Consider the following 11,256-nt stretch of genomic DNA (forward strand, 5'->3'; position numbering starts at 1 on the left):
CTGTTCATAAAATATCTGAACAACAAGGATGATCCAGAGTATCAAGAAGAGAAAGAAAAAAAAATGCTGAAGATTAGAGAAGGGAACGAAAAATTCTTCAGCATTCAAGAAGAGCGTCTGAAACTCGATAAAGATTTTTGTTACGCTGATTGGTCGCTTCGTTTAGCCAGAAAAAAACTTGCAGAGCTCCTGTTCCAAAATGATCCGAATGCAGCATCACTGGATTCTCGAATCGAATTTCTGAAATCAAATCGCAATTTTGTTGAAGGTATCTACCAATCTCTTATTCTCCAACTAAACAAACAGCCAAAATCCGAGCAAGCCTCTACTAGTGGAACCCAGAACCAATCACAACATCATAAAAGTCCATCATCACCAAGCGAAGCGTCTACAGTTCAACACACTCAAGCATCATCCAGTACACAAAGAGCTTCCAAATCCCATTCTCGTTCTCGTTTATGGAAAACTTCCAAATCCAAGAATGAGCGCAAATCATTTTTGAGTCCACCCAGTTCTGAAGATTCAGATGAATCACCCGTTTGATTTGATTGCTAATCTGAACTGGTTTCGACTGACTCGATTGTGTTTTTATTTGAATAAAATACGATACGATACAATATGATTACCATTTGATATTTGATATTGGAAGTACATGTATGTGTGTATCGTGTCGATATGATATTGCTTGACATGTCATATTGACACATACAACACCAATACCAACAATAGTCATGTGTGTCGATATCAGATCCAACCAATTTGACTGGTTTGACTCGTTGATTGTGGTGTCAAAATGGTTGCATCAATAGCCTGACTGATTACACACATCAGTTGCAGTGTCAACTGTGTAGTGTGTCAAGTATCACATGTTGAATATGCAATGCCAACAATATGGTCATTATGCACATGTTGATGTATTCAGTGATCGTATACTGGTCGATTGGTGCAATATGATCACACACCAATGGAATGTAATAATCATGATATTTGCAGCAGTATACCATATTGCAACTGTTGATATCGCGCATCCAGTATCGACATGATCATCCAGATATACAGTGATGAATTCAAACAATGCATACCATGATTGAGCTACATGATGTGTATTCAATCAATACCATGTATTACCAATACAATAGTATGCGTGATCATCGTGTACCAAACAACTACGATACACACTGGACTGATCCAATACATGCACGGCTTGAACATATCACACAGTCAAACATGGACACACCACATTAAATATACATATAATATCAGTATGTCACTAATGTATTGTATTTAGTCGAGTTTATCGTGAGTTATTGTGACTGTTGACAGTGTGGTGAGTGTTTTCAGGTACAACTACTTGATCGTTGTAGTTGATGATTATTAACACCAAGAGTCCTGACGTACATCATCCATGCAACAATAACCAGTTTTATTGCTATATATCTGTTTATCCATCAAATTTCTCATAATTAGGCTTTGAATGCTTACTACCACGACGAATACTACCAAGTCGCGAAAACGATCTCCTGAGAGTAGATCTGCCATCTGGAATTGAAGTACTTGGTTGTTCAGGAAATCTAACAATATGCATCAAATTCATGATCAGTATCAATCAACACATGCACACATCAATATCAAACAACTTACTGTGATGGTGACCAGATCACTCGATAACCGTTTGAAATAATAGGATATCCATCAGTCGAGACTTCGCATCCACATCCAGGACCAAATCCAATGCGTTTATTTGTTCGATCAAATGTCAATCCAAGTCGGGCCATAAATGATGTACCAAGAACTGCATTATCATTTGGACCAGCTTGTACAGCAAACAGGTCTATAGTTCAGCAGGTATATTAGTCAGGTTAATCAAACAACACATATTGCATACAATTGTCAAATATTTACAATCTTTAGAATTATAGCTTCGTAAATAGTCTTTGGGACCCAGTTTGATCGTTACAACGGAATCGTGGTTGTCATCAGTTACAGGAGTTTGAGCAAACACTGTAATTGTAATTGTCGGCAGCTTGACCCAATCGATATTATACTTGGATTTAGTCATTAGATGGTTGTTCTGTAGCTTCTTTTTAATTATTATTTTGCCGAGCTTGCTACTAATCATAGTATTCTTGATAGTGATCGCACCACTATTAAGGATATCATTGATCAGCACATCCACGACTGCTTGAGGAAAACGCATATACATAAAGCATGTATGTAGATATGAATACAAAGCACGTCCATTTTCCACAACTTGCTGAAATTCCTCGGGTAGATCCACTTGTTTGTCATTGATTAGTACACTCTTGATGTTGACAGTAAAATAATCGTTTGTCGGTGAATTTACCCATGCAATACTCCTTCCATCCGTTCCACATTTTTCAGCTACGTCCGTATTTCCTATATTGATGAAACTTTTTGAAGTCATTTCATACGGACATAGTTGAATGCCAATCTCGTTATTAGGAATAACACCATAATTGTACAAAATATCCATTGCAGTGGTTGGTGGATGATGCTTTGACAACGAGAAATAGGCAAACCCAAATACTCCTTGCTTGAGTTTTCCACCAATGCCAACTAGATCTGGCGATTGTTTTTGGATTGCTAGTACAGGTAAATCAATGTCAGTTATCCCAGTACCCGGAATCGTCACAGCTGCGTCGGAACTAATTCCTCTATACTCTTTGCCTTTGTAATTTATAGTAACGGGTTGCCCACTTGGAGTGTATTGCGGAGTCAAACCTACATCGTTGCTTGAACTAGAAAGTGGTACAACTATATCAGAAAATGATGAATCGACTTGTAAACCCAACTATTTTAAACAAGTGTGAGATTGATTAAACGTGGTGCAAATTGATATTAAATTACAGTGCATGACATGATACATACATTGATTCCATCAATATTGACTTTAATTGTGAAACATTGATCAGCATCATGACGCAATTCAACGGGTGATCGTTTTGATAGCCTGTTGTTTGACTGACTGTCAATTCCAATTGGTGATTCTAATGAAACTCGAACTGCAGAAACCGCCTGTAACGCAAGTAGAATGCATTCTAGAGTAATCAGCATTGTATCAAGTAGTGTGATGAAAATATCTTGAATCTGATACATGACTGCCGTTTTATAATGACGGCAGTTTCAAGGGTGACAATCGGCAATTTTCAAATGGGTATTTAAAAAACACAAGTACACCATGTAGGGTGGACAAAGCCGAACACACCCTGTAGGGCGAATCAATATACAAACATTGCTGATAGTGGAAAATAAACCTGAGTATTATGCTGCGTTGATATTTTCAATTGTGGTGATGTATCCAGTGATCAGGTAGTGTCAAATTGTCATTCTGATTATGGATAATTATCATCACATATACAATCCATTACTACAGCATATACTGTCACTGTATACCAAATACTTGACTGATTGTTCGATTAGTCATGTTTTGGATCACTCGGACACAACAGCATCAAACAGCCTGTTGTTGCAGTATTTCAAAACCATGACTTTTTTGTTGGTATGACTGCACAGTCATTTTAGGTCAATGTAGACTGTATACGTCAAACACTGCTGATTGTGTCACAACATGATCAACATCAAACTCGGCAATCTGTCGCTGCTACACTGAATGAGTGACATTGTACTATAATTGAATTGGGGATTGGCAGGTCGTTCAACAAACTGGCCGTGTCAACAGGTCAGATTGTCATCGTGTACATGAACCATAATGGATGATCATGTCATTCAAATCATCACACAATATACCGATATATGCAAAACAACACCACCAATACAATCCAAATCAAACCCAATCACAAACGTGGTGTTGAATCCAATGCATGCGAGTACTTTTTAAACACATGATACACACTGATGGTGATGGTTGCTGACAGTCATATTGCAGTGTACATGTCCAATAGTGTCCACTGTCATGTCGATTGTTGCTATCCGTGACATCCAACTAGATCACAATCAATGTCTAACAAATACAACACAGTAAACTAGCCACAAGTATCCAAGAGTATATCAATTGATGTGATCCAACAAAACAGCAGAGTATTGACTGCTTTGTTAAAGTGCATTCAATCAAGAGACTCCAGCATCTCGAGTAGAAATATCAGATTTGTTCACCTTTGCACTGAATCCACAACAAATCGCACAGATTACAAGCAAAATTTGGACAAGTCGAAATGGCTCAAATTTACAGCTGAAACCAAAATGGTATACAATCGCATTCATGTAGAGTTGAACACTATCTTGCAATGATTGACTGTTGGTTTGGAATAAACAATGCTGAATATTGGTTGTAGTTTTGTACTGGACATTGACTGTTGACTCAATATACATTATGAATTATTATAAACAGTGTCAATGATATGATGCTCACAAACTATGATTTTGAACTGAAATAGTCTTGAACCAGCGTTTGTTGTTTCTGTTGTATTCTGAATCACAGATACGATCGCAATCTAGTTCAACAACAATCATGACACATATCAGTAATGCAACTGTTGTTTTCATGCCAATCACCACCAACAATATCACTGTATTGTCAATCAGTTCATGACACTGACTGTTTATCACACACCAACACTGTTATTTGGTGGTCTATTCAAGTCAATATGGCTGTAATATCAATCAACTATTAGTATCTACTCGACTATCATCAACTCAATACATGAAATGATCTCATGAAAACAGGCCATATTCATACAAGCATATGCTGTTAATGATCTCATGAAAACAGCACATATTCATACAAGCATATGTTGTTGGTGCCTCAAGTTTATTGGTAAACCCATGTTTGTTGGTCTCAGTAATAATCACAACGTGCTGTTTGTTACCACTGGTACGCTATCGGCACAAACTCGATTGATCCAACAGCCATATAAACACATTGTTGTCAGTTACATCGAGTGTTTGTCCAAATAGGTTGATTCAGATGGATTGCATATAACTGACTAATCCAGCATTCATCCGTTGTCAAACAACCATAATGCACAATACCACCAAGTGTGCAATTACACTCGCACTGATCAGTCATTGCACAGTATGCATCAGTCAATGTCCAACATATGTGTGTCTGCAACTAAATTGCAGTCCATGACACATCCACACGATCCAACATGACAAATCATGTATCATGAGTCCAAGATTGATCAAAAACCTGATCATGGTAAACACAGCATGTTGTTGTATATCAGAGTCGATATATCGAGTGACAGTTGCACACTTGCTGATGGTGCACAGCGTATCAGTCACAATACATGCACGGTATTGCATTGCAGTCATTGAATGACAGCTGGTTGCAATGTGATACCGATCGACATACATCAGCATGGTATGATGTGACCATAATCATGGTGGAATGTGTTGGAGTTGACATTGTGAGTTGACAATCAATACACCATGCACATGACTGGAACATATGCATTCGAATGTGGTTTGGTTGATGTCCAGTTGATCATGCAATCGCATCGGTGCAACGAGTGAGTGAGCTAATGGTGATCTGAACCCATTTCAACAACAAGAAATTGACAGTCATGTATTTGCATGCATTCAATATGTGTCGCACACCGTTGTTGACTGTTGACTGTGTATGCAGGTCAAGTTACCACCAACCACCAACCAGATCCAGTGCATACATGATCATTAATAGAATGACTGCCAAGAATATTCGTGTCTGAAAGTTGATTGTGAGTTGGTGGTTTGCAAGAACCGGGCACAACCAACATGCTATTGGATACAGCAACCTGATTATATTCCAGTCACATGGTGTGATACAGTGGTTGTGCAACACAACACCCAGATATTTGTAGTGTTGAACACGACGAATCTGTTGTCCGTGTAGCATCATATCAATTGGTAATTCGGAATCAAAGTATTGACCAACGCTTTGCAAGTATTAATGACTGAATCAAAAAGCATAGTGGCTCCAAACAATCGCTTGCAGCATGTCAAGCAATATCATATCGACACAATACATACATGCATATCTGCATCATCAATGTGTACAACTATGCAATATATAATCAACCATATTGTGTTGGAAATACAAGTGTCAGTGTACAATATGATATCATGCCAACCAAGACTGTGTACAATGATCAGATATAATATCAAATGGTAATTGTATCGTATCATATTTTATTCAAATAAAAATACAATCGAGTCAGTCGAAACCAATACAGATTAGCATTCGGATCAATCGAATGAATCTTCATTTTCAAGTTGATTTCAGCGTGATCCAAGGTTATTTCCATTATTAGAGGATTACTCTGATTTTGACTGTTGGCTTAGTTGAAGAGTGAGAGATTCGTAAATCTTTTCAACAAAATCACGATTTGATTCCAGAAATTCCACATAAGAATTCAGTGATGTTCCACTCGGGCCATTCTGGAACAGGCGCTCTGCGAGATTTTCTCTGCTATAATTCAATTGCGAAGTAGCGTAATAAAGGCTGTTACCGATTCTCTCACACTTTTTTACAATCCGTTTGAGTTCTCTTAGCGCTTTCTTAAGCTTCAATTTAGAATTTTCAAGCTCTTCTTGATACATTGGATCATTCTCGTCTTGATAAGGTTTATGTAACAGTTTCTCTTTTTGTTCAGTTAGTTGTTCCACCAATTTTCCTTGGTCAAGCCTTTCAAAATTGGCCACGTCATACGGTTTGTTGATATCATCATATCTTTGATCCATTAGTAGATATTCTTCAATCAAATTCGCATCATTCTCTGAAAATTGACTGATATCAACTAAACCCGTAGCTTCTTCATGAGAAATTTTCCGATACTCAGATTCAGTACTTGTAATTTCAGTGGGTTGAGCTGTTGAAGTGCTAGTTTCAGCACTTGTAGCTGCACTGGGATTGACTGGGATGGCTGTAGTAACCGAGCAGATGGCCAGGATTGATGCCAATATTGTGACTGCGAGTTTCATTGTATTGGCTTGGTTGAGCAAGTTGTAATTATTGGTATTCAACAAGCAAGGCTGGACTGTATTTATATCCACTATTGGATGGATTGTATTAAAAGCATATTGGATGACCGTTTTAGGGATTGGCTTTATTATTAGGGTTGATGGTGATTTGTCACCAATCTCAAACTTTAAAGGGTTACTCCTTATATGATCACCCGCAATATTGATTAAACCACTGTTTGACTATACATTCGAGTATCATATGGTTGATTGTGTTTTACACCCTTATCCACCCTAAAAGGGTCAGTGTGTTGAAATATGAACAGATATGTACATGTTTAAACAAGACTATATGCAACTGAGCTGATATTCAGTTGTTGGATGGTCATCAATATGTGTTGTGGTTGACATGATTCAACATGTGGTTTAGTGATACTTTACATTCAACTCGACACGATCAATCATCACTACACATTGTCCAGTAATTCAATCAATCAACTGAATCAATACAATGCAGTTCATGTTGCAACCACAATGTCACATTGATGATCAATGACTTGCAACTGTTGTGTTGGCATTGCATGTTGGGTATTACTATATCAATATCGATTGTCACTATAGTTGTATCAATCACACATCATGATCATATGTCATGATTGACTCGTATTCTGGATTGATGCACTCATTCCACTCCACTCCATCACTCGAACACAAACATCGTATGGCTTGTTGATTACTAATACCCATATTGATCGAATACACACTACATGACACATGTCAGGTTAGCGTATACATTCCACTATATATCACATCATGTTGCTGATACCACGCATTGTGATTCAACAGTCAATCTGTATTCGAGTTCAACTACAATTGTTCGTGTCAATCATAATATACACGACCAATTGTAGTCGAGTTGATCCGACTGAATAGAGTCCGAGCCATCATGTTCATATCAAACCATTGTAAACCATGACAAGTCTATTGCACAACTCCACTCGTGTTGATTACAACATGCTATTCAGAAATGTATCATATTGTCCTGTAATGACTGTGCATGATTGTACATGGTTGTTTGGAACCAGTAGCTCCGTTGATTGATATCCACAATATGATCCAGTAGTCGTCCAGATTGTGTGTTGTATTGGGTGTGTTGGATGATGATATCAACCTGTAGTCAAGGTTTGACTATCTGAACATGTCGGTGACTTTTTACCAACTGTGTGCAACTCGATGTCCAATATCGAGTCATGTCATTGGTCAATTGATTGGTTCAATTCATCAGTGGGTTTGCTGGATTCATGTGGTGTGCAGCACTTTCAAGAGTATGTTGAATCTGTTGCAGTATTGGAACTTTGTAAACGGATCAACATACTAACCTGACCATGACTGTGGTGGTTATTGCAGTCGAGTCGTAAAGCTTATTCTGACAATCATTGATGGTTTGGACAATCGTTTGAATAATCGTTTGGATGTCAGGTTATGGTATCCTGATTGACAACTCGACTCGGATACAACTTTGATTTGAACAATTACTGATCAATGGATTGGACAATGGACTAGCAATCAATCAACACATTGACAGATTTGGCATTCCAAATGGAAACAACGACAATCCAGTTGTAATCCATATTGAGCCTTGAATTCAAACAGTCGTGAATCAAATCATTAATAAACTACAAAAACAGTCCAATATGACAACTCGCATTTATCCACAACTCGATACGTGATGTTCAAATGTCTAATATTCAGACTGTGCTGATTGCAATTGTGGTTGTGGTTGTGGTTGTGTGTAAATATCAATCCAATACTCGATTCAATACTTGATTCAACTTGAGCATGTCCAGTTTTGTAGTAATCCATTTGATCACATTGACAGAATCAAGCAATGATCTGATTCAACAACACCAAATGATGCATCCATATCACTTGTATCAATCAATTGTACACGATCAGTCAATATAATCAACAATCACTGTCATGATTGATTCAATTCATTCAATTTATTCAATCCATTTAATTGCATAGATCCGACTGGCATTGCAACTCATTGTTGTATAAATCACAACCTCACAATCCATCACCAAAGACCAAGATTATACTTCCGCTCATATCTGTATTCGTTGTATGCTCTTGTGATTTGAGTTCGGTCACTTGTCAATTCATCTCGATGGTGTTTGGCTTCAGTTGGTGATTGAACACCTTGAATATACTGCGTGATATCATTCCACAGTTCAGGCAGTATGGGTGTCTTGTCAAAACTCGAGTTGTACCATTGTGGTTGTTGCGGAGCCACATGTGCAGTCGAAACAATCCGACAGGCTGGATTCACTACAAAAAATGTCAAAATCTTGCAATGTCCTGGTTGAGTTGGATCTGCAAGTTCAAATGATTGTTCTTTGTGTTGGTATTGATTGGGATAAACTACACACCGACCATTTGGTAATTCAAGCGATCCTATATACTGATTGCGTGGTGATTCTCGATCAATGTCATACACATCTTTCCAATAAATCTCAGATGCTTTTCGACGTTCAAACCGATCAACAGCCTCGCGGAAATCGAGTTTGGGTGTGGTGATATTTTCCACGTCGTAGTAATACAGTCCAGTTGCAATAATCGATTCGTTAATTGGACCTTCAATGTGCCAGTTTCCCTCGTCGTATTTAGGTTTGGATGGTGTCAGTTGAATGTTGGTGAGTTTGACAATGACTTGCAGATTACGACCACGCAGTGATACTGGCATTGCTGATTCATATTTGGATTGGAAATGTTCCGGAAGTGTTGGTACATACACGGGACGAATGACTCGAGTGTCTGGTTCCATATCATCATGATCTGACTGGCTTGATGACTCATATCCCTTTGTGCCATTACGAAGATCAATATACTTGAACATTGGATCCATCGTTCTGAACAGACTTTCAAACATCGGGACAAAACATTTGAATATTTTGGCAATGCATTTATACATGTCTCGATGCCATATCGGATTCAGATTGTTGATGTATGAGTTGATGGTCACACTGCCATCCTGTTCGACACGGAATTCACTCGGAAGCCATTGGAACTTGCATGATATAAACTTGGGACTGCTGTCAATGATGGGCGTATCTGAAACAAGTCGAGTCGATAACAATATATCGCATGGTACCATTGTGGTGTATTTGAGTCGTATACTCAGTGGTACAATCATCGTTTGTCCATATACAACACTGTACATTGATGCATCAATCAGATTGTGCACCATTTGACCAGTGTTGTGATTTGATCCATGTTCAATATCCGATACATTTGTCATCAATCGCGTATGTACATTGTCAGGTATGCCATTGTCCAGTATATACGTCAGTTCAACAGGTCCTGGGACAATTGTGCCCAATCCATCACTGCCATTACAAACAAGCTGTTTGACAAAAACCTCGAGTTGTTCCAATGCAAGATTAAATGTTGATGGCAATATATTCCGATCGAGTGAGTCAGCCCTCCATTGCTCCACAATATGCTGGCTTGTGATATCGATCCACCACATGGGTTTGCAAAGTATAGATTGCAGATACTGGATATACCGCATCTCGACAAGTGTGCGTACCTGTTTATATGGATATCCGGCCATTCCAGATTTCATATCAATTTCGGCATTGTCATCGTATGGCTGAATGCTCGAACTAGCAACGTGAACCCGATGCTGGAAACACGTTTCAATGATCTGGCCAATAATATTTTTGTTTCTGTAGTGAGTAGTATCCGATTTTACAATAGCCGTTAGATTTTCAAATATCCCGCCTTGTTCCAACTCGGTACGTATTGAACTGTCTGGATGATTGTCGGCAAAATCAACAAGTGTTTTGAGTAGTTTTACAATACCATTATAACCATACAGATTTATATCTCTACGTGAATAAATAGTGTTGAGTTGGTTCACAATTCCATATTCTTGGAACGCCTTGATCATCTCGGCCTTGTTTGTAGATTTCTGAATCATGTCGTTGACATATCCAAACAGGCGAAAAGAGTAACCCATGCGGAGATCACACATCGATATCGTCAATTGCTCAAAAACCAGCGATCGTACAAGCGATACAGGAAAGTCGTGCATTTTGGATGCAACTGATCCCGCCATGCTGATTATGCGTGTTTTTAGTTCAAAGTTGTCGCTGTGTTTGATACACAAGTCGTTCAGTGTTTGAATCAAATCCGATCTTATCAACTCGGCTGAAATCATTTCACAATCTGTAGCATTGCATAAACTATCAATAGTATCAATACTTTCACAAATCACTGCTTGATCGACACTCCTGTATTCATGTCATGTCAATCCAACCATGTCAAATT

At 38.3% G+C, this 11,256-nt stretch overlaps 4 protein-coding genes across 4 annotated transcripts in view; 1 reads left to right on the top strand and 3 right to left on the bottom strand.

Moving 5' to 3' along the window:
- BATDEDRAFT_28776 (uncharacterized protein) overlaps positions 1-543 on the top strand; it is a gene marked incomplete at both ends in the record, with an annotated part of 848 nt that extends 305 nt beyond the window's left edge. The window contains one exon of the mRNA XM_006683158.1: positions 38-543. Coding sequence (XP_006683221.1) covers positions 38-543 — 506 coding nt within the window. The remainder of the gene's footprint in view (positions 1-37) is intronic.
- Positions 544-1,441: 898 nt separating this feature from the next.
- Positions 1,442-3,117, bottom strand: BATDEDRAFT_28777 (uncharacterized protein; the record flags this gene model as incomplete). Its single annotated transcript, XM_006683159.1, has 4 exons — positions 1,442-1,571; positions 1,642-1,831; positions 1,903-2,812; positions 2,890-3,117. 4 exons carry the CDS (start codon positions 3,115-3,117, stop codon positions 1,442-1,444), a joined length of 1,458 nt encoding a protein of 485 aa, XP_006683222.1.
- A 3,159-nt stretch (positions 3,118-6,276) lies between these two features.
- On the bottom strand, positions 6,277-6,942 carry BATDEDRAFT_28778 (uncharacterized protein; the record flags this gene model as incomplete). The annotated part of the gene is made up of 1 exon (XM_006683160.1): positions 6,277-6,942. The coding sequence occupies one exon, from the start codon at positions 6,940-6,942 to the stop codon at positions 6,277-6,279; it is 666 nt and encodes a 221-aa protein (XP_006683223.1).
- Positions 6,943-8,922: 1,980 nt separating this feature from the next.
- BATDEDRAFT_32566 (uncharacterized protein) lies at positions 8,923-9,513 on the bottom strand (the record flags this gene model as incomplete). Its single annotated transcript, XM_006683161.1, has 1 exon — positions 8,923-9,513. A coding segment is annotated over one exon (435 nt), but the record flags the coding sequence as incomplete, so codon positions are not given.
- Positions 9,514-11,256: the final 1,743 nt, after the last annotated feature.

This window comes from Batrachochytrium dendrobatidis, assembly GCF_000203795.2.
Source record: "Batrachochytrium dendrobatidis JAM81 unplaced genomic scaffold BATDEscaffold_37, whole genome shotgun sequence".
Classification (NCBI taxonomy): Eukaryota; Fungi; Chytridiomycota; class Chytridiomycetes; order Rhizophydiales; genus Batrachochytrium; species Batrachochytrium dendrobatidis.